Source organism: Poecilia reticulata, linkage group LG20 (assembly GCF_000633615.1).
Source record: "Poecilia reticulata strain Guanapo linkage group LG20, Guppy_female_1.0+MT, whole genome shotgun sequence".
NCBI classification, from domain to species: Eukaryota; Metazoa; Chordata; class Actinopteri; order Cyprinodontiformes; family Poeciliidae; genus Poecilia; species Poecilia reticulata.
In genome coordinates, this window is record NC_024350.1 from 4,761,042 (window position 1) to 4,783,819 (window position 22,778).

The window sequence follows — 22,778 nt, forward strand, 5'->3', positions numbered from 1 at the left end:
CAGATTTTACATCAGAGTGGTCCCAATGTCTTGCCAAGTGATTCTTAACACACCACACACAACAGCAATAATCCTTGAGAGGCGTCCCGATAATTTATGGCATGCTTAAGGCTGTTGGAAGGAGAAAACCATGACAAGAATCTGCATAAAAATCTTGCAGTGTGAACTAGACATTAGGTAACTCTGGAGGGGCTGCAGAGCTCCACATTGTTTATTATCTAAAATCCCAATAAAATACATTGAGGTTTATGGTTGTTATGTGGCTAAATATCAATCATTCTGTGTCTAGGGAGGAGTATTTTGTGGTGAGAAAAATAACTTGTTTTGAGGCAGATCCAGCACATTCAGTCAGTGATGGTAATGTTGTGTATTTCAACAGGTTAATGGAACTTCATCCAGCTCGTCCATAGGAACAACCAGCGCATGTCCATCGTCAGAGACAATCCTGTTTTCAACCAAGAAGAGAGAAAAACTCCTCAATGTTGTTAACCATGATCTGGAAGTAACCGGGAACCTGAACAGAACTCACATTCTTCCTAATAGTAACGCCAGAGCAAATGAACATAATAATAATGACTTGTACGGACGACCCTGTGAATCACAGTCCAGACGGTGCACCGGATCTTTAACTGGAACTGAAAAAGACAAAAAACAACACCAAACACACCTTGAAAACCATTCCTATTTTGGCAACCGTTCGGATGAGCCTGTGTCCATGTTGTCTTCCACCATGGTGACAGTTCTCGCTCCTCAGTGGGGTGGTCGTGTAAGGCGGACCAAAAGGTTTGATGGAACTGGATATTCAGAAGCTCAGGCGGATTTGCAAGAAGGTGCAAATACGTCACCAAATCACCAACAAGGTGTGAAGAATGTGTTCATGGATGGATCGAACATTCCAAGGAGAGTCCTGGGAACCAGAAGTAATACAGTGGGCTGGTCAAGTAAAAGTGATCCTTCAAGCTTGGATTTCAACACTAAAAAGGACATGATTTCAACTGTTTCATTAGATTCGGGCGCTATAAGCCCTTTAGCCACTTCTCCAACGTCTTGGTCTCACCTCTCCCCTAACCTTAATGAACAAAGGCATCCCCAAATGGACCTCCAAGGACGACAATCATCTCTTAGTGCAAATCCAGCAACGAGCAGCTTTCTCCAGTCTTTTAGAAGAGTTAACCCCAATTCCACAAACTCCAGTCAAATTCCTGTCCTCCCTGAGGGGAAGTCCTCATCTCGGAACTGTTCTCTCAATAATAATGAACAAGAGAGACCAAAGTCTGTCCTCTCTCCTTCTCCGATTTCTTACAGGACAACTGAAACCGGACCGGCACTCTCTCCTGTCGGCTCCGATCATAGAGAGAGAAACGTATCTGAGAAGTTTTCGTTTCTAACTTCACCAACAAGCAGAACTATGAAAGACGATTCTTATACCCAGCAGTCTCAGATGACCCAAACTAGTTTTACATCTTCCAAACCTACATTTCAGAGGCAGCAAAATTGTGAGAATGTGGACAACACGATCCCTTTCTCAGAGAGCTCGATTTCTCCTACTAGATATTTTCCGCTTGATCACTCTGCTCCTTCAAAAACTCACAGTCTTCCAAGGCGAGCAAACCTGAAATCCACTTCCTGGTGGAAACAAGTTTCTCAGGAAGGCAGTTCTCCTGTCAGTGTGAAAAACACAAACAAGAAAGACTACGAGAAAACGGACTCTCCGAGTCTGACAGACAACAAAAGACTGGGTAGTTATATGCTTAACAGTGATAACAACAACAAAGTAGAGTTGGCTCGCAAAAGCAACACGAACCGCTCTTTAAAGATGCGGTCACCTGAATCAGAAAGAACTGCCATCCAGCAGCGTGGCTTCAATGGAGACAATAGACAACCACAAAAACCTCAGAGTATGCCTGATTGTCGACCTGCTTCTAAAGTTAGCACAGTTTTAGAGCAAACAACACTAAAGCAAACCAAGGTTCCAGACAAGAATGATGAAAGAAAGACTTTGCTCTCAGCTCGTGTGCCTTCGTCTACTTCATTTACTCCCATGACCTCAAATCTGCCCGCAGATAACTTTGGCAAATACAATGGTTCTCCACTGAAATCCATCAGTGCACCTACATCTCAAAACAAAATGGACACACAAAAGTTGAGCAAACTCCCTCTTTTCCACAGTTATTCCTCCGCTCCGAGCGACCAACCTTATCCTTCTCAAACTACCTATGACAGTTCAAACACAAAACATGCGCTTTCTTTCCAGTCTCAACAGGCTTCTTCTAACAACAGTGTTCACTCTTCTTCAGCTCAAACATCAACATTTACCAGTAAATCCAACGTCTCACCTCTTGGTTTTAAAAGAAGTTATGTCTGCCTTCCTAAACCTTACCACGCTAAACCCGTGACAAGCCTTATTCCTTCGGTAAACACTCACAATAATAGCTACACACCAGCCACTCCAACCACATCCTGTGGTACCACTCCCCGTAGCCCGTCCACCCTGAGCCCTCCTGTCGCTTCCACCATGATGTCACCAACTCCTGTGAGTGCCTCCTCTCTCCTAACACCCCCTGCAACTCCAGTAATCGCTAGTCCCACCTCAGAACCTTCTCCCCCCAAATTAAAAAGCATAGTTTATAACAGTCTAGAAAGAGAACCAAAAAAACATGGAAAGAGAGAGAGGCGAGTAACGTGGCAGGACTCGGTGGATGGACAGTGTTCAGAGTCGGTCAGTGTGGAGAAGCCAGATCTTCCCCAGGTCCAGGCAAACAACTCTTCAGCTCCCACAAAGCTCACCCAAAGCCCCCTCTCTGCCTTCTCGTATCCACAGTCAGGTAGTCCAGAAGGGGGTGAACACAAGGCTTTTAACAACACACAGCCGGGAAAAGGAGGAAAATATCGCTCCTTATCATCCGACTGTGCTGAGGTAGTGACCAGGGAGCGTGGGATAAACAAGCTCACATTTGGTGACACCATGAACTCCGACCAGGGAGTACAGGGCCCGTTTACAACCAGGCAGGAACGTACGCTGTCAGTGGAGTCTGGCACAGTTCAGTGTCGTCACTCCGCTCCCCTGTCCCTCCCTCCTGACTTCCACAGTGGGTATACAAATCGCTATAGCACCCCACCTTACTCTACACTAATGTCTACCAGGCAGACAAAAGGAGAGCTGAAGACCTCACCACAGACTTTATCAGATGCTAACCCATTTGTCTCCGCTTTCAAACCCCCTTTGTCGCCTGTCAGACCATCCCAGGCTAGTTTAAAGCCTTTCCAAAGCGGAACTGCAAAACAAGAAAGCTCGGTATACAGTCTGTCAGACACTGACCGGGTCAACAATAATAACCTTCAAGGCCACGTCCAATATCAGCCAAATAGTCAGCTACAGCTTTTTGACAACAGGGTTCATATCACCTCACAGTCTCTTTTAGGTGATGAGGAACACAGCTTCTCTTCAACCTATGTAACCGAAACACTTGTTTACAAAATTAAATCTAAATCAGATGTAGCTGCAGACACCCCAAAGGACACCACACCTACATCTTCACAACACAACGCAAGCACTTTGGTTTCTGTGGAGACCAAGTTTAAGCCGCAGTCAGGCTCAGCGCAGAGTAATGAAGTAGTTGAAAGGTCGCGCAGGCATTCTGAGCAGAGCTCCAGTGATGGCAGGTCAGCAAAGAGTGAACCCAGTCTTGATGAAACCAGTAACACAGGCGCGAAGGAGAGCGTTCTGGGTAAAAGTAAGTTTTATTCAGTTGAGGTTAATAATGAAGAAAGTCCTAAGAAAAGCCGGTTTGGCATAAAGAGAAGCGTCAGCACACCAAGCTCTGGTTTACCTAGATCAGAGTCGGACAGGGTCGCCAAGAGTTGCAACAAAATGGACCAGATGTTTAACAAGCTGAAGCAAAAATTCAGCTCCAAGCGAACAGAGGAGGATTTGTCCTTCCCGTGGAAGTGGAGGCGCACTTCCCAAACACCTTCTGTCAGCGGATCAAGCGACGTGAGCAGTGTCAGCGATGCCAGCGCAGACAGTACCAAAACTCTGGAGGAACGAAGACAGGAGAAGGAGATGGTACTGAAAGACAAGGCAGTGAAAACAGAGGGCACGAAAAGACAAACTGACAATAGATACACTCTCGTGCCAGCACTGCCTGTTGGAGAAAGAAAGGCAGGAAATGATTTGCCCATCTGGTCAGAACATCCCGCTCAAGGCAAAAGAGAGGATCTGAATTCTTGTGCCGCACCTCAAAGTCAAATTCATCTGACAGTCTATGGCCCAGTTGAAAAGTTTGATATGTGTGAAAAGAGTGATAGACAGCATACAGCCACAAGCCAGTTCCTCTCCTTTTCGGATCACAGTATTGATGGGAGCCTCAGCCCTAATTTTGCTTATCCAAGTCAGAGCAGGAAGTCTACACCCAGCCCCAGGAGTCCCTTCTCACCATTTTCCTCTCTTTCACCTGTCTCCCAATTTTCCACTGCGGAAGTGTTCGAGGACAATGTATTCTTCAGCCCAAAGCTTCAGCGGCGCAGGGAATCCTCCTCTCCATTTGAGCCCGTGGATGGAATCAGGTTGGGAGTCTCAAGAAGGAGCCGGGCATCTACCGGTCCCCCCACTTCAAGTCCAGGAAAGGAAAACGAACCCTTTACGTCATCGTACGCAGATTTAAAGTATGGCATTGAACCGGGGAGATCCTTCTCTGTAAGCTCTGTCCTCTCCAGTCGACCGGCTCGGCCTGGACGGATTTCGACTGGGACCAGGTTTTTGAGCGTGGGCGACCTTTCTCACCCCGCTCTATCTCCTGCAAGTAGCGGCAATGAGTTGCACCAGAGGTCCGTCACACCTGCTGAAATGGGACCGTTTTATACCCAGCCTGAGCACGACCCTCGCATGTCACGTTTCCCCTGTGATACTGAGAAGATGCGATCCAGATCCCTCCCTCGATCACTGACTCAGTGCTTGGCAAAGTGGAGCTCAGGAGTGCCCCCTTCTCAGTCCAGTACTGGTACTCCCTCAAGCGCAGGTCTTCTTCGCAGTCCCAGCAAGAACATCTGCCACTTTTCATGGGATGCAGAGGGTCCCCCAACCCCTCCTCCGACGCCTCCCCTCTCACCAGTAACCAGACGCATGTCCAGACCTACTAGTCTTCCTACCCCCACCTTTCCCAGCTCACCAGAAGCAGCACACCAACCAGACGGCCAGTCCTCCAGAGCACATCGGCCCTCCAGGGGCTTTGTGTCCAGTCTCAACACTTTTGACGAATCCTCAGACAGTAACTCTGACACAACAACGGACGATGAATATTACATAGACTCAGACGGTGGAGAAAAGGAGACAGAGCTGTGAAAGGAGTCCGGACGAGAACAAAAAGCAGGAAACTTTGTGGAGAGAAATCTTTTTTTTTTTCATGATGACTCTTTTGTGTCGCCTGTTTTTGTTTGTTTTGCAACCAGAAAGACATGAGGGTAGCTCAGATAAAGAGTTGCCTTGCTTAAGCTGCTTTTTAAAATCTGTGCACCAATTCCTGGCAGGAAGTTGGGTCACTGCATGAGCAACTCTGATACAATCAGCATAGTTTCATGTACAGTGTATTCTAATTTGTATGCAGCTCCTCGGTTTATAAATACCAAATGGTGATTGATTTTAACATTTGTAGTGTTGTGGCATGGTGGATGTGACCAGCGCTTCTAAGTATACATGTGGTTGTTTTTTAAAAAGAACAAAGCACTCTGTAAGGTTTAGCTTTTGGCACAAGCTCTGTCCTCAGCTTTGCATTTCATTCTGCCAGTTGACATTAAGCACGAAGGTGCATGATACGCTGTCCTGTGAGGTTTCATGATCTCTATTGTCTTTGACCATTGAAGGGAGTGAAAACTGTTGTTCTCAAGGATTTGAAATGTCTGTAAATATGAGAATTGTACACTGGAATTGAATTTATTAATATTTTCTGTCTTAACATTCTGCTCGTTTGCACAAAGACAATCCCAAATCTTAATATATCTGTTTTATAAATAAATCAGACTTTTCTAACATAACCTCTTTGGCTTTCCCTGTGTTATTTATGTCAGTGTGATGATTTTTAGACGCAATAAAGTTTAATTTGCATGTAAGGCAAAAGGAATAAAAGCCTAAGGCGCCGTTCCTGTTTGTGAGTTACTTCCTAACCAGATGAGTTCCTGAGTGCCAGCGACGGTCTGTGCTACAGGTGGAGCCATCCCAAAGCCTCACAGTGTGCAGCTCCTCCCTGTCGCCAGTAGTTGTGGCAACCAGTGAGCTGCTGTGGTGATGGTTAGATAAACCATCCTTTGACCCCAGTGGTTGATCAACACTCCGCATGTTTGCTGGAAGTGTACTTTGTGACTTTCCGAGGCGCTTTGACACCAAGGCAACAAATTCTGCTTCAGATTATCAAGCCCTGACATCATCTGGGAAGGGCTTTGCTGCTTCACAGCATATGTCACCCTGAATGCACTGCCTTCACATTCACCTTTCCGTTTTGCAAAACATTCTTGTTTTATACATATACAGTATATCCCAGTTATCCAGATTTTCTTGTCCCTTGTGCTCTTGCGAAGAATTCATCAGACTTTTCAAAGGGTATCAAGTTTCTATCTTAAGACATTGGAAGTTTAATTAATTTAGGCTTGTCATGATCGGTCTCATAGAAAGTATTTAGTTTGAGTCTTGTAATGTTTTATTTTTAAGCATAAAAGCTTAAAAAGGAAGAAATCAGTGTCATGGATCTTTTGGTTCTTTGTGTTTAGGCGCTGGCAGCAAGAACAATTTCACTACTTGGAGGCCAAAAGTAACAGTTTGGCAGATATAAAGCTTTTTTTTTTTTTGTAAAAAAAAAATGTTTAGGGAGGACAGATTTCTCAGGTTCTTTGCCAGATCCCTGCTGGCTTTTTTGGGATTTTTTTTCGGCACTTCATGTGCTGCCATTTCTTTAGTCATGATCCCTTCGGGTGATTATTACACTGCTCTTTGTTTTTCATCTGACACCTCTTTAGGAATCATCTTGATGATAAAATAACTACATATCAGACTTTGACATCGCAGGCATTTCGGTGTAAATTTTTACTGCTAGAAACAAAGTGCTAAAAGATACAATTTTAGGAAAGATTCTTCCGAGGCCTGCAGGAAATTGCGGTGCAACCTCATGATTTGGATCTTGATCACCAGGACCTATTTTCACTGTGAGGAGGAAAATAGCATAAGTTCATCAAAGTGGCAAAAATATTTTATTACCAAGCACTGCACCTGAAATACTAAAGCCTATCAAATATTCCATCCTTACAGTGCATTTCAAGTTTAATATTGACCATATTTAAAATGCAATGCAATGTTTTCACTTTGACAAAAATTAAGTTTAGCTGTTTGTTTGTTTTTATATTTGCCTACTTTAAGGTCAACAGGGGAAAAAAGTAAATTGGTAGCAAATATTCAAAAATAAAAAAAAATGTAAAAGGCCAATTACACAAAGTCCGGCTCAAATATGAGATTCTGTAATAGTTAGCTTAAAGTGGAAAAACTGGTTATGCACCAAATGGTTTCACCCATTACCCACATCAGAAATCTTCCTCCAGCATAATAAGTAAACTGTTGATATCAATAGGTCAGAGTAGCTGATAAAAAAAATGGCAAATCATGTATTATGCAACATGATAATGGAGAGAGGCGTTAAACACACTGACATCGTTTATTTTATTGGGAGTGGTTCTATAGAGTTATAAAAGAAAGCTTGGACTTTGAAATGTCACAGTGATTGAACCGCAACGTCACTGTTGCCACAATAAACGAACACCTAGACGCACCATCGTGGGGGGGGGGGTTTTCTTACGTAAAGCAAAAAAAAAAAAAAAAAAAAAAAAAGATTGCCTTGTAACATGGAATCTTTAGGTTAAATTAGCAATTTTAAAGTATCTACTTTTAGCATTTTATAACGTGTCTGTTAGGCTGCTGACTCCTTTATCAATTTATGAGGTTGAGGAGGTGTGAGAAACTGGAAATAGGACAGATTAAGTAATAAAAATGAACAAAGATATAGTTTAATCAGACTCAATATATTATCATAACTTTGATAGATGGTTGACCCATCAGTATGGCAAAGCTTATTTACTTTAATTTCTCTAAAGGTTTTTTTTTAATAACAACTTAACAGCTAGTGAAAATACTTGGAAATTTTACTTTGAAAGAAAAAAATTGACGTATCATTGTGATCCGACGCTGTTTGTCATGATATACCAATGCTGCCCTCTAGAGGACTAACAGTATCTGCTTTCTTTGCTGTTTAACATTATAGCAGTAACAACGTTTAAATGTTTTACATTACTGCCCCAGTCAAAATTCTACACACACTCAACAGCGGTAATACTGTCATTTCATTAAAGATGCAACACGTAGCTTCCACTTTAATTCAACCCTGATTTAAATGGATTGGTTTCCTGGCTCCGATCAAGCCAGAGCAAGGCCCGAGACGACTCAGAACCCCGATTCATTTGTTCTGTCCTCCCGTCTGAACCGAGCCGCCTGCAGTCGTCCTCCTACAGCTCATCCCCAGCTGCACACTCAGCTGCTCATGTCAGCAGCACATCAGAGCCGCATGCTGCGAGAAGCACAATTCTCAGAATCAAAGCCAAGGCTACTTCTTTTCTTTTTTTTCTTTTCTTTTTTTGTCAAAAAAAAAAGAAGAAAAAAAACAATCAGCAGTTTTGTACTGGTAGTAAAGACATCCTGGTTTTTGCTAGATCTATTTTAAGTGTTGCTATAATCAGCTGATGCAGTAAAATTAAACCACTGAGACTGGTGGCGCAGGTGCATGCATAACTCGTTTATTCTTTATTCCTCTCATGTTGCATGGAGGATAAAGGACAACTTCAAGGCTACAACTAAACTACGGGCATGCAGAGGAGCCTTAGCAGTGGCTTCATTCTTCATCATGCGATTTCTGGAAGAAAAAAAAAATACAGACAGAAGACGTCATCCTTTTGCAAAATGATTTAGAGCAGCAAATGTTGAAACCTTGACACGTTCGTCTCCGCACCTTAGCTCCGGCGTCTCGGCTCTTCACTCGCAGCTTGTTGACTTGAGACTCTGCGATGTCGGCCCTCTCCTCCGCCTCCTCCAGCTCGTGCTGCAGCTTGCGCAGCTTGCTCAGGTTCACGTTGGACTGTTCCTCCTGGGGAAAAAAATTGGGATCAGCGCGGTTTTAACGCAACGCTGTTAACATACGAAGACAACCAAAACCGAAGCGTTCCAACTTACGGCCTCCTCCGCGCTCCGCTTGTAGGATTTCACTTTCATCTGAAGTTTATCCACCAGATCCTGCACACGAGCCAGGTTCTTTTTGTCCTCCTCCGTCTGTTCAATCAGCAGATTATGTTGCTTACTGAGCATGAACGCAAAATCTTAGTGTTTTTTGCTCTAATTTCTAGTGCAAATATCTTAGTACACTTTAAATACGACAAAACTGACTTACAAGTAACTGTTCAGCAAGATGTGGGAGCTTGTTTTAAGTCAGTAATTCCTTAATGTTGATGCAGAAGTTTTAGTTCCACTGGTAGATTATTTCACTTATAACAAGATATTTTTCCCATGTTACAAGTTAAATAACTTACCAGTGGAACCAGGACTTTTTTCATTGACATTAAGGAATTACTGACTTAAAACAAGCTCCCATGTCACTCTGAAAAGCTACTTTAAAGATGGTTTTGTCTTAGTTAAAGCATATTATTTGTGGTAGAAACTAGTTTTTGCAGTGTGGCGGCGGGGTTGACCTGGTAGGTGAGCTCTTTGATGCGTCTCTCATACTTGCGGACCCCTTTGATAGAGTCACTGCTTTTTCTTTGTTCCATGTCGATCTCATTTTCCAGCTCTCTGACCTTAAAATGAAGGGGGAGAGGGGAACAAAAAGAGGTTGTGTTTATAAATGTAAAAGGTGCTGTAATTTCCAACAGCACTGTGACGGATGGGGACAGTTTACCCTGGCCTCCAGCTTCTGGACCTGCTTCTTTCCGCCCTTCATCGCTATTTGCTCCGCTTCGTCCAGGCGGTGCTGCAGGTCCTTGATGGTTTGCTCCATGTTTTTCTTCATGCGCTCCAAGTGGGCGCAGGTGTCCTGCTCCTTCTTCAGCTCCTCCGCCATCATGGCTGCATCGGTGATGGCCTTCTTGGCCTTCTCCTCTGCGTTTCTGCACTCCTGCACGGCCTCCTCCACCTCGTTCTGAATCTGAGCGATGTCTCCCTCCAGCTTCTTCTTCTGGTTGAGCAGGCTGGTGTTCTGGGAGATCAAGACAGAGCGTTAGCTCGCCAGTAGCACGTCTTCACTGACTGGTAACATAAAAAAATCGTTAAAACAGATTGAAACTGAACATTTACAAAAAAAATAAATAAAAACATTGCAAAGCCATACAGACAGGTAGTAGGGCTTTTTTTGTGTGTTTCAGATTTGAATTGTTTGGAGGTTGAGTAATCTCACATTGTGTTCCAAAGAATGAAGTGAAGAGTGTAGAGAAAATCAGTTCAGAAATGAAAATCTGAAATTTTGAATGCAGAAATAAAAATGCTGGAAAAAGAAGTAGCTCTTAAGTTTAGCAGCGAATCATGAGTCTTGAAGCAAATATCAACTTCAGTGTGATAAGCCAGCTTCGGTGCAGAGCTAGACTCCGGTCTACACAGGAGTGGGAGCGGCTCCATGTTCACTCAACATGCAAGTAAGCAACAGAAAACTTGTTCACTTGTCCAACTGCCCATAAACATTTTTTCAAGCTCTCATTATCCCTCGTGTGCTGTTCCACCCTAAAGGAGATGCCAAGTTGTGAAGCGTCCCTCATACCAACATGGGTATGGACTGGACATTTGCTTGCTGGTGTACCTGTGAGTGCAGCAGCTGAACTCTCTCGCTGACATCCAGCAGTTCCTGCTCCGCCAACTTGCGCCCTCTCTCGGTTTGCTCCACCAGAGACCTCAGCTCGTCGAGCTCCGCCTGCAGCAGGTTGTTGCGTCTCTCCACAATTGCGATGTTCTCCTTAAGGTCGTCGTTGGACCGGAGCGCATCGTCCAGCTGTAGCTGCGAGTCCTGTTACGACAAATAATACATAGATTCGGTTTAACTTCCATTGACAAGTGATGAGCCCGGAATGGAAAATGGAAGCGTCTGTGATGTTGGATCTGCGACCTTTAGGTGGGCATGGACTCCTTTGAGTTGCTTCTGAGCCTCTGCTGCCTGCCTGTTGGCCTGGCTCAGCTGGATCTCCATCTCGTTGAGATCTCCTTCCATCTTCTTCTTCAGCCTGAGAGCCTCGTTCCTGCTGCGAGTCTCCGCCTCCAGGGAGCCCTGCAGGGTGTCCACCGTCCTCTGCTGGTTCCTCTTGGCCTGCTCCATCTCCTCGTCCTTCTCGGCCAGCTTGCGCTCGATGTCCGCCTTCACCTGATTGAACTCTAGCTGCGTTCGGAGGATCTTACCCTCCTCGTGCTCAAGGGAACCCTGGCGCAAAAAAACAGGAAGCGGCTGGGTTTTCCCTCAAAGCATCAAAGGTCACAAAGGTGAATGTGTGACGTATCTGACATTTTAATCACCTCTGCTTCTTCCAGAGCTGTTTGTATCTCAGCTTTCTCCTGCTCCAGCTGCTTGCGGATCTTCTCCAGCTCATGGATACTCTTTCCTCCCTCACCAAGTTGCTCAGTCAGGTCAGAAATTTCCTCTGTTTTAGGCAGAATTATTCAGTTTTCTATCATTCAACCATGTCGTGTGTATTGTGAAACTTGAATAATGAGTTCTACGTACCTTGAAGGTTCTTGTTTTCGCGTTTCATGGTCTCCAGATGATCCAGAGACTCTTCGTAGGAGTTCTTGAGCTTGAACAGCTCAGTGCTGAGGGAACGCGCCTCTTTCTGAGAACTTTCCAGCTCCGTCTGAGACTCCTCGTACTTCTGCTTCCACTCAGCAAGGACCTGCGAGAATTTCACGTAACAAATTTTCTCAGCAAGCCTTCCTTTTCCCCCAAAAAGACTCTGCGTATCTGCAACTTGTCAGCACCTTGTCAAAGTTTCTTTGCTTCTTGTCCAAAGCTGCAGCAGCCGCATTAGATCTCTCCACATCCACCATGAGATCCTCGATTTCCCCTTGAAGCCTGTGTTTGGTTTTCTCCAGGGAGGAGCATTTAGCGTTTGCAGCTTCAGCAGCTTCCTCAGCATCCTGCAAGCGTTGAGCTAGCTTCTTCCTAAAGGCAAAAACATAATGAAGCAATCATGGCGCAGGCAAAACAAAAGAGAAGGGAATTGTTCTGAAGTCCTTACTTTGCTTCTTCCAGCTCCTCGGTTCTTTGGATGGCATCGGTTTCGTACTTGGTTCTCCACTGAGCCACCTCGGAGTTGGCCTTGGACAAGCTGCGTTGGAACTCGGCTTTGGCCTCCTGCTCCTCCTCAAACTGCTCTCTCAACAGATCGCAGTCATGGCGAGCAGACTGCACTGCATGGGCAAGTGCATTCTTGGCCTTTAAGAAATTGGAATAAAATTGAGTTGTCTCGCTGGGAGAGATTTTTTTTGCAATAAAAGCAGAACTTCTTGAAACCGTAGCCTACCTTCACCTCCTCTTCCAGCTGTCTCTTGAGGTCTTCAACCTGCTGAGTGTAGGACAGCTTCCCTCGGGTCAGCTGCGAGACCAAAGAGTCCTTTTCCTCCATCTGCCGCAGAAGCTCCCCTGTAAAACAAAGGCTCGGTCCGCAGATTGTCCTGTGGTTTTTTGATGTCATAAAATAAAATAATGATTCTATTTCAGCATGAGTGTATTTTGTTACCATTTTCAGTTTGTAGCTTTGCTTTTTGCATGGTGAAATCATTAATGGAGCGTTGGGCCTCCTCTGACTTTGTTCTGTACTCAGACACCTGGTCCTCCAGGGTACGGCACATTTTCTCCAGGTTGGTCTAAAGAAAAAAAATAACAAGGTGTCAAATTTAGCATGTTTGAAGAAAACTTGCAACCGATTGATTTCCATGTTTACTAGGTTGTAACAAAATCTAATCTTACAAGATGTTGAGGTAATTGAAACATCACAATATTTCTTGTTGAGGAGACTGCTATATATGGTTCTGCCTGATGAAGTTGTAACATTAGATGCCCCAGCTTCTCTTAAATCATCTGTTTGGCAGCAATTTGGATTAGGTACACTCTTAATATTTATACTTTTGAGAGGGAGGGGGGCTTTTTGTGTTGTCATGAGTAATATAAACATGGTGGTAATGACTGTTAGCTTAGTATATGTGAGTTTTCTTCAAAATGTCAGCAGGCACTAAACCAAAGACTACTTTCACTAAAGATGCAAAAATATTCAATATAAAAAGTATATACCGTTAAGCTTCTGACCCATATCTCTGTAAAGTAGCATAAACATGCAATTTAGTAAAGATGTATAGAAATATTGTGTTGCAGGCTTGAAGCCACAGTATGTGTATGCACAACGTGGAACTAGCTAACCCAATACAAATCACATTGGGGAATCTAGTAGACTAGAAAGCCTAGACCCGTTTCTTCATGTGAAGGTTCTTTAGTTTTTCCTAGAACAATGTCTTTTCCAAAGAATTTCTAAATCACCAACACTGAAATTGAGGTGTTTCTATCACTTTTACGCACACATGTGCACATTTATTTTATTACAAACTAATAAAATAAATGTTTGCTTACATCTGCAAAGGATGTAAGCAGTCTTATTTTTTCTAGGAGTGTCTTACTTTCACTTTGGCGATTTGCTCCATGTTGGAGATCACATCGTCCAGCTCCAGCTTGAGCTCGCTCTTCTCCTTCTCCAGCTTCTGCTTGACCCTCTGCAGGTTGTCGATTTGCTCTCCCAGGTCGGCCACACTGTCGGCGCTCTTCTTCCTCAGCGCTGCCGTGGTGGCTTCGTGCTGCAGGGTGGCCTCTTCGAGGTCTCTGCGCATCTTCTGAAACTCAGCCTCCCTCTTCTTGTTCAGCTCGATCTGGACTGCGGTGGCTCCTCCGGCCTCCTCCAGCCTCTCACTGATCTCCTCCAGCTCCCTGGCCAAGTCAGCTCTTTGCTTCTCCACTTTGGCCCGGGCAGCCCTTTCGGCCTCCAGCTCCTCCTCGAGCTCTTCAATTCGGGCCTTGATGGAAGTCGCCCGACATTGTTAGAGGCACGGCTAATAAAGAGAAAATGAAGCATAAGATGTCTGCTGACGCATTTACCTGCAACTCCTTCAGTTTTTTCTGAAGCTGAGCACCCATCGCCTGCTCGTCCTCAATCTTACCGAGTTGCTGGCTGATTTCAAAGTCTTTCCTGCATTGAAAGGCACAAACCTGTCACTTTAGACAACTGTCATTAAAATCACATCTGTTGATTTGTAAATTTTACTTTTTAAGCTTCTCCTCTAGCTGCTGTTTGTCGTTCTCCAGGTCCATCACATTTTCTTGGGTCAACTTCAAGTCCCCTTCCAGCTTCCTCTTGGCTCTTTCCAGATCCATTCTTATTTTCTTCTCCTGCTCCAGTGATCCTTCAAGCTGAAGCAGTATTCCAAACAATTAGCTCAGCAGTTTGTCTCTAGTCCATCCAAGGTACTTCTCTCTTAATGCGAGCACTCACGTCATCGACTTGCTGTTCCAGTTTGACTTTGGCCTTGGTCAGAGAGTTGACTTTGTCCTCCTCACTCTGCAGGTCATCCAGCGTCTGCTGATGAGCCTCCTGAAGAGCTTTCTTTTCCTTGGTCAACTTGGCAATGATTTCATCCAACGCTGCCATCTCTTCTGTCAGGTTTTTCACCTTATAGGAAGCAAACAACATGCTAGCATGAAGAAGGGAATTATTCCCAAAACCAAGAATTTGACCAGCCAGTTAACATGAAGTACACCTTGTTCTCAGTGGCGTGCTTTTCCTTTTCCACTTTAGCCAAAGTCAGCTCCAGATCGTCGATGTCTTTCTTGAGCTCTGAACATTCGTCCTCAAGCTTCCTCTTTTTGGCAGTCAGCTCTGCATTCATTTCCTCCTCGTCCTCCAGCCTCTCTGTCAGCTCTTTCGCTTTGGCCTCCAGTTGGATTTTGCTCTTGATCAAACCTTCACAACGCTCCTCGGCATCTGCAAGATTGTCTTGCTCCTACACAGAGGGAATTAAGCTTATATTTTACAGTGGCTCTATGCAACTGTTAAAAAGTAAAATAAGGTACTCAGCCCACAGATTGAAATTGGAGCTGTAAATCATTCTTCTCTTGGAGAAGGGTGACCATCTTTTCCTCAAGCTCTTTCTTGCGGGCTTCGGATTTGGCGTAGGCCTCCTTGAGCTTGGTAAACTCCTCTTTCATGTTTGCCATCTCCTTCTCGGTCTCAGCTGATTTAAGCAAAGGCTTGATCTTGAAGAACATCTTCATCCAGGGCCAATTCTTCACACCCATGAAGGCACGGATATTCCACTGGATCACCAGCAAGGCTTCCCTGTGGAGAAAATCAGGATGTTTGAGTTTTTTTGTCAGAATTATGTTTTTTTGTGGTGAAAATAAGCAGTGAACTCCAACCTGCGTTCAACAATTTTCTGGAACTCAATCCTGGCAAGCAGTCCTCTGGATCTCGCCTGAAACCCAGTGATGATGAGAGCTAGACGGTCATCTCTCATCTCTTCCAGTACACCCAGCAAGCCAGCTTTGAAGAACACCTGATAGTGACAGATTTTTTATTTTTTTTGTCAAAGGACAGGAAATGTTTTTCTCAATCTGCTCTTAATGGTTTTTAATATACAGAACCGACCTTTGTGTGTCCAAGCTTGTACTGCTCATGATCGATATCCAAAGACCCCAAAAGTTTCTCAGCTGCTTTTTTATTGTCAATGAACTGCCCTTCAGGGATGGCACTCGGGTTCAAGATGCGATATCTGAAACGGCGCAACTTTTGGAGGTAAATATGAACATTTCTAAATGAAAACATAAGCTGAGAAAGTATAAAGTTCTCAGGAGTGTTGGCATATTTGTCTTATTAAAGTCATAGTCTAATTACATATACCCCTTTTTTTTGCTTTACCCAATCGAAGTAAAAAAAGCTTACCTCAGCATTTGGCATGCTGAGGTAAGTAAAGCTGTGTGGGTAATGCAAGCATGACAATAAGACATACTTTATCAGGTTATTGCTACAACGTTTGCAAATTGTTCATGTAATTTTGTAGCATCAAATATGACATGTTTAGATTTTTCTCAGTCATATAACCTATTGTTTGATGTAGGCATTACTGTCAAAGGTGCACCATCTGTCTAGATGTGCCCTTTAGTGACTTTATTTCCAATGGTCAAATCACTGCGAGAAACCAACTTCAGGCAACCCAAGAGAAGCATCCTCAACATTGCTGTAGAGAAAGTACCAACAATGACAACTTCTGACCTCAACCATCAAACTTGACAACTTCAACAAATTAGGTGTCATGCTTTGGAACATCATTTACACCCAATTGGAAAGGATCTTACAAATAACATGAGCTTTACTTGCCTTTGCTTGAAATCGCCGTACTGAATCCTGTTAGGGAATCCCTTTCTGCAGATTCTGATTCCTTCCAGCACACCGTTACAGCGCAGCTGGTGCATGACCAGAGGGTTTTCCATAGCCCCGGGAGTCTTGGTCTCATTGGGAATGATGCAGCGAACAAAATGAGGGTGAGTTGACCTTAGGTTGGTCATTAGTTTGTTCAGATTTTCCTGTTGATGCAAGTACAGCATAAATTAGATATTGGATGCAGTATACCTAGCTTTTGAAATGCCTAAAACGTGATATGTACTCTACCCTGTGCAAAGCAGACACAGTCTGGAAGGAAGAACCTTTCTTCTTTCCTCCCTTCCCCCCTTTGCCTCCTGCATCTTGGGCTGTATGAAAATTATAGACGTTTAAGTTTAAAATTACTGCTTAAATTCAATGGAAGTAATGGACAGAGGCCTCACCTGAATCAGCGCCAGCATACCCAGCAAATAGCATAGATAGTAACTTCAGGTTAGACTTCTGATAGAGTCCGACCACAGTCTCATTCAGTGGATCTTTATTCTTCACCAGCCAGTTGCCGATGTTGTAATCAACAGTACCAGCATAGTGAATCAAAGAGAAATGAGCTTCTGGTTTCCCTTTAACGACTCTGGGCTTTTGGAAGTTGGGGCTTTTACCCAGATGGTTGTCATACAGTTTGGCCTTAAATGTCAAGTCACTGGCTTTTGGGAACATACACTCCTCTTCAAGGATAGACATGATGCCCATCGGCTGTTAGGGTAGATGCACAAAAGATTAAACATCATACACTCTGCAAGTTTAACATCCTTTAATGTCTGTGCACAAGAAAGAAATGACAGCATGAACACAAACATGTGATCTGAGACTAAATCCTCAGATGACACCTTGTATGCTCTTAGACTGGATGATGTACAAACCTTTTCAATGAGTTCAATGCAGGCTGCCAAGTCCATACCAAAGTCAATGAACTCCCACACAATGCCCTCTTTCTTGTACTCCTCTTGCTCCAACACAAACATGTGGTGGTTGAAAAACTGCTGCAGCTTCTCATTGGTGTAGTTGATGCACAGTTGCTCAAAGGTGTTGAACTAGAAACCATATAAGCAAATGCAGAGTGAGATCTTGACTCCTACAGATCGGCTGCCCATGAAGCCACAAACTCTCACATCAAAAATCTCAAATCCAGCAATGTCCAACACCCCGATGAAGTACTGCCGAGGCTGTTTGGTATCCAGGGACTGGTTGATTCTCACCACCATCCACAGGAACATTTTCTCATACACTGACTTTGCCAGAGCACCAATAGAGTAGTACACCTAAAAATGGGATGGACGCAAACTGATTTAAATGTGATATTTATCAATTCTGCTGATACACACACAAAATATAGATGCGTTTTGGTTACCTGCTGCACATTTTGGCCCTTGGTGACCCACTCGTTGCCTACTTTAACTCTTGGGTGACAGAGCCCTTTGATGAGGTCAGCAGAGTTCAGGCCCATAAGATATGCCACTTTGTCCACATCTAAAATTGGTTATTGTGTCAGATTATTGCTATTATTGCAATGGGATCAGAGAATGTTTCTGTAGTTACTATGATGTCAAAGTGTACAAACAGACGCCGTCATTGCCTACCCTCTGTGCCGTCGGGCTCTGCTTGTTCTTCCCTCTGCTTCTGCTTGAACTTCATATTTCCATAATGCATAATAGCTCCAGTCAACTTGTAGATGCCATTCTTTTCCTCTTGGGTGAATCCCAGGACGTCAAAAGCTTCCTATTACCAAATAAAATTTAATTTGATTTAGTTTGGAAACTATGTGCAGGGGGATTTTGGCCAACAGACTGCATTTACTTACATCAGTAGCAATTAGCTCATCTGCATCGTTGATGGAGGTTACGGTTGTTTCTCCTTGAGAGATGTACGCATAGTCATAGGGGTTGTTGGTGATCAACAGCATTTCTGTTAAAGGAATGAAAAGGTTCAGTTATAAAGACTGAGGTGTTTTATAAGACTTGTATACTCTTTGTTTGCCGTGTGCTCACCAAGCAGCTCTGGCTTCCTTTGGGACAGAATCTGATAGAAGATGTGATAGTCTCTCTCAGCTTTGAGCTGATAAGTGACACGAGATTTTTCCAACAGATCTAAAAAAAAAAGAAATGTGTTATGATTACATTTCGGGTGTCCACAAGAGATCAAGCTAAACTTTAGTCAATAGCTTTGTATTCTTATGAATGTAAACCTGAAGGTAGTTATTAACTTTCACAACAGTGACGTGGTTTTACTAGAAATCATTCAAGAAATGATGGAAAAATGTTGGACAGCTTTTTATCAAAGCAGACTCACATGTCTCAATGTCAGCTGAGGCCAATTTTCCACTCACCCCAAAGTGAATTCGAATGAATTTACCCTGTAAAATATGATAGCACACACGCACGCCCCCCCCCCCACACACACACACACGCACACACACAACTCATGATACTCTGTCATTTCTTCAACTTGATGTTTAACTCTGCAGGATCTCCAAATGCAGCAACAAAAAAATAGGAAGTGAGGAAATGTTCATACAAATCTGGAAGAGTTGTCATTTCGGATGGTCTTGGCATTTCCAAAAGCCTCCAGAGCAGGATTGGCCTGGATGATTTGATCCTCCAGGGTTCCCTGTGTGGAAGTATGAGGTTTAATCATGGTAGCCGTAGATTTAAATTTTTTCATTCCCTATAACATTGAAGGAATAATATCAACCTTTTTCTCCTGATTTGGATCTTTCTTTCCAGCGACAGCCGCAATGCTGGCAAAGTACTGGATGACCCTTTTGGTGTTTACAGTCTTTCCTGCACCAGATTCTCCACTGGGAGAAAAAAAACATATATTTTAAATAATAAATATAATGTAAAGATTAAAGAAATCAGCTTGAAAATATAATCAAAGCAGCTTTGAGTACCATGTACAACTTACGTGATGAGGATTGACTGGTTTTCTCTGTCTACGATATCAAACAAGATCTGTGTTAGTCCTCTTGTCTTTAATATCTGGATAATTTCTGACATTCTTTTCTAGCTGGAACTCACCCGACAACATGTATTGGTAGGCGTTGTCAGAGATGGAGTAGATGTGAGGAGGAGCTTCACTCCTCTTCTTTCCTCTGTAGGCGTTAACCACCGATTTATCGTACACCGGCAGCCACTTGTAGGGGTTGACGGTCACGCAGAAGAGCCCTGAGTAGGTCTGACGCCAGAGACAGACAGCAAACATATGACTTACTGGGAACGTAAAGTTGGAAAGAAGCAGCTTTGTGATTTTTGTAGCGATTGCTCACATAGATCATCCATGCCGCGTAACGCTCTTTGAGGTTAAACAACACCGCGGGCTCATGAAGGAAGGTGAACATGGCCATGTCTTCGATTTTATCGAACTTTGGCGGGTTCTGGGGGTGGACATCTACCTCCTTAACCGTAACAGTCTGTAAGACATTCATCACAGCAAACATTTAAAATTCATTTAAGATCCACTAAAAGTTGTTGGGGTTTTTGTTTTTAACCACAACCATTTCTCCAGGTTATAAATGTACATTTGCGCCCTGCTTACCTTTCCGGTTTCAGTTTCAACGGTGACTTTGTCCCCATCTCTGCTGGTAACTGTAGCTTTAACGTACTCCACTTCGGGATCGGGCACGAAACAGGCCTTCTTCATGTCAAAAGGTCGTGTTTGGGCCTCCAGTCGCTCTTTGTCGGATTTTCTCAGGAAGGACGCTGCTGGCCCAAACTCCGCCATTAAGGCGTCGCCTGACATCTTGAAAGCTGTGGAAAGTTGGGGTTTGATTTCAAAAGATTTAGGCAGTGGATCACTTTTACTCTCTAAAGAATCCAAAGAAGTCCTGAACCTAAATAAAACGAAACTAGAAATTTGTTAAAAGTCAGCTGAAAATCGTCAAAGACTCCAAGAAGAGTTCTCAACTACAATCTTCTTTTCTTCTTTAAAAAAAATTCAAAATGATAGGACATAAAGATGTGAAGACTATTTACCAGGAAAAAACTATTGCAACACAGAACTGCAAAGAAATTAAATGCAAATTTCAAAAGCAACCATCCCTAAATTACTAGTTATTTGGTAGACTGATTGATTGATTATTCAGCTGATTGGTTACTTAATCAGTTCATCATTTACTCACTGTGTGTGATCAACTCTCACTGCTCTTATTGCATCAACAAGTCACACTTGCTAATTTAATTAATTTCACATATTCAGTGTTTATTTGACCATTTTCTTTACTCATGATCTTCAATTCTACAATGTTTCTTTAGCAGCGCTATTGGTTATTGTTGATTATTAATATTAGTAGCGCTGTTTTTATTGTCTTTCCCTTGTTTACGGCTGATATAAAACTACATTATTATTATTATTATTATTATTATTATTATATGTGAAATATAGACTGCTACACCAAAAACTAGACAGGTAAATTACCCTAAAGTCATTTATTTTCTATTGGGGAACTTATGACGTTCTTTACCTGTTTGATGCTCCTCTTCTCTTTAGCTGACTTGTTCTGCTGGATGAGTCTTTAAAAGGTGAAATGTTACATCAGATTTTGAGTCACTGACAGGAATAGTGATGAAATAATGGCGTACTGACCGGCAGGTGTGCTGTTTCTGTCCTTTGCTGCTGCTGCCTCTTTGGATCTCCTCTTTTTATACAACCAGTAGGCAGTGCTTTGCTGAAGCAGCTTCCCCCCTACAAGGACAGAGCAAGAGCACAAAAGGGAACATCTGCATTTAGAAATAAAAAGGTGTGGACAGTCATAGCTGCCATGTTTCTATTGGCTATTGCACATAAAGACTGTCAGAAGGTTCTAAATCAGAACCTATTTCAGTTCTGACCTTCTTGAAAGATGGAAGACAAAAAAAATACTGAAATTACAGAAAAGATTCCTGCCGAACACTGAAGGTTGAGTGGAATTTACGAGACAAATGTTCAGGAAATTTTTGTCTAAAATGTGCAAAATATTGTTTTTTGCTGTTATAAATTCTTTTGGCGATTAACTCAATAAACATTTGTTTGTACGGGGGAAAAGTGCAGAAAAAGCCATGGTGATACTTTCGTACAGTTTTGCCAAAGCAGAAAAAGAACCTTTCACCCACACTACAATAAGGTTGAACATCACACTGTCAGAGTCCCTATTGTCAGAGGATTCAACTGTCCTGGAGGACAAAGATAACCTTGTGAATACTTTGGCTTGGATTCTTTCTCGGAGACCTTTCTTGCCTCCCTCTGGACTTCAGTGTGCCCTCCTCTGTCTGCAATAAAAGGTTGGGTGGGACAGCTGCCTGCTCGCAAAGCTCTCCGTACCGTGCTGGAAATAAATCCATTCACCTCAGACGGGATATCCACCACCTTCCCAGTGAACTCTGTATCATTAGCAGCAAGATCAATGCTGATAATAAGCGTCACGTTAACAGAAGGCATCTTTAAGTCGGGTGTTTATTGAGTCGACCACCTTAAGACCCCCTGAAGAAGCACACGAGACATTGTGACACCAAGGATTTCACACGCTGGGAGTTCAGCAACCTCATGGGTCTCGTTAATTGTCCGTCTGCTCCTCGTGCCGCACTCCTCAGCACACCGAGGCTCTCGTTCTCAGCTGTCTTTTGTCCCTTTCACGGGTTTCAACAACTAGCTTTTCGAGGCTCTTCAGTTCTTCTGTATGCAGTCTGTATGCATACTTCAAACCAATGAACAATTAGGGCCAATTAAGTGTTGTTTGGTGAATAAACGATACAGTTTGTCATAGTCTCAGTCCGGCATATTTACAGCCGCAATAGGAAACCTTTAGAAATTTACGTTCCTTTTAGATATTTGTGAAAACTGTCACTGAGTACTGATAGTATGAGACAGATAATCTGTGAAAGGACCACAGGAGGAGTCAGAGGAGCTCGATTTTTCCACAGAATTTCTAAAGAAATATGTAAAAAAAAAAATACATTTTTATAAAAGTTACATACTTTAATGCACACATTTTAGATGGATTTCAAAATCCTTTCCATAAAAGTCTGGTATTTGTTTCTATTCTTAACTCTGACACCCCTAAATAAAATCGCTGCAGCTGATTGCAAATCCATCATCTGAAGATGGAAAAGAGTATGGCACAACCTACTGCACTGGACAAGTAGGAAGAGCATTAATCAGAGAAGCAACCAGGAGATCTATTAAAGCTTTGGAGGAGCTGCAAACATCCACAGCTCAGGTGGGAGAGCCTGTTGAAGGGACTCTAATTAGTCTCCTACTCCATAAACTTGACTTTT

At 43.2% G+C, this 22,778-nt stretch overlaps 2 protein-coding genes across 3 annotated transcripts in view; one reads left to right on the top strand and one right to left on the bottom strand.

The window, feature by feature from the left end:
• The window catches only part of LOC103482309 (mucin-5AC), a 17,826-nt gene extending 11,796 nt beyond the window's left edge, over positions 1–6,030 (top strand). For both annotated transcript variants that reach the window (XM_017301968.1, XM_008438400.2), the window contains one exon: positions 380–6,030. In XM_017301968.1, coding sequence (XP_017157457.1) covers positions 716–5,341 — 4,626 coding nt within the window. In that variant the 5' untranslated portion in view covers positions 380–715 and the 3' untranslated portion in view covers positions 5,342–6,030. The remainder of the gene's footprint in view (positions 1–379) is intronic.
• Positions 6,031–8,801: 2,771 nt separating this feature from the next.
• Positions 8,802–21,163, bottom strand: LOC103482310 (myosin-6). The gene is made up of 39 exons (XM_008438402.2): positions 21,112–21,163; positions 20,990–21,038; positions 20,065–20,276; positions 19,796–19,939; positions 19,548–19,704; positions 19,435–19,462; positions 19,222–19,327; positions 19,045–19,137; positions 18,820–18,883; positions 18,519–18,617; positions 18,332–18,435; positions 18,111–18,249; positions 17,882–18,000; positions 17,643–17,792; positions 17,394–17,564; positions 16,917–17,226; positions 16,762–16,841; positions 16,471–16,676; positions 15,742–15,865; positions 15,513–15,649; positions 15,177–15,432; positions 14,855–15,097; positions 14,590–14,766; positions 14,362–14,507; positions 14,196–14,286; positions 13,724–14,113; positions 12,793–12,919; positions 12,577–12,695; positions 12,292–12,488; positions 12,032–12,215; positions 11,781–11,946; positions 11,573–11,697; positions 11,172–11,480; positions 10,869–11,072; positions 9,978–10,274; positions 9,772–9,876; positions 9,260–9,355; positions 9,039–9,173; positions 8,802–8,942 (listed from the first exon to the last, which is right to left on the bottom strand). The coding sequence occupies exons 3-39, from the start codon at positions 20,266–20,268 to the stop codon at positions 8,922–8,924; spliced, it is 5,823 nt and encodes a 1,940-aa protein (XP_008436624.1). The 5' UTR covers positions 20,269–20,276; positions 20,990–21,038; positions 21,112–21,163; the 3' UTR covers positions 8,802–8,921.
• Positions 21,164–22,778: the final 1,615 nt, after the last annotated feature.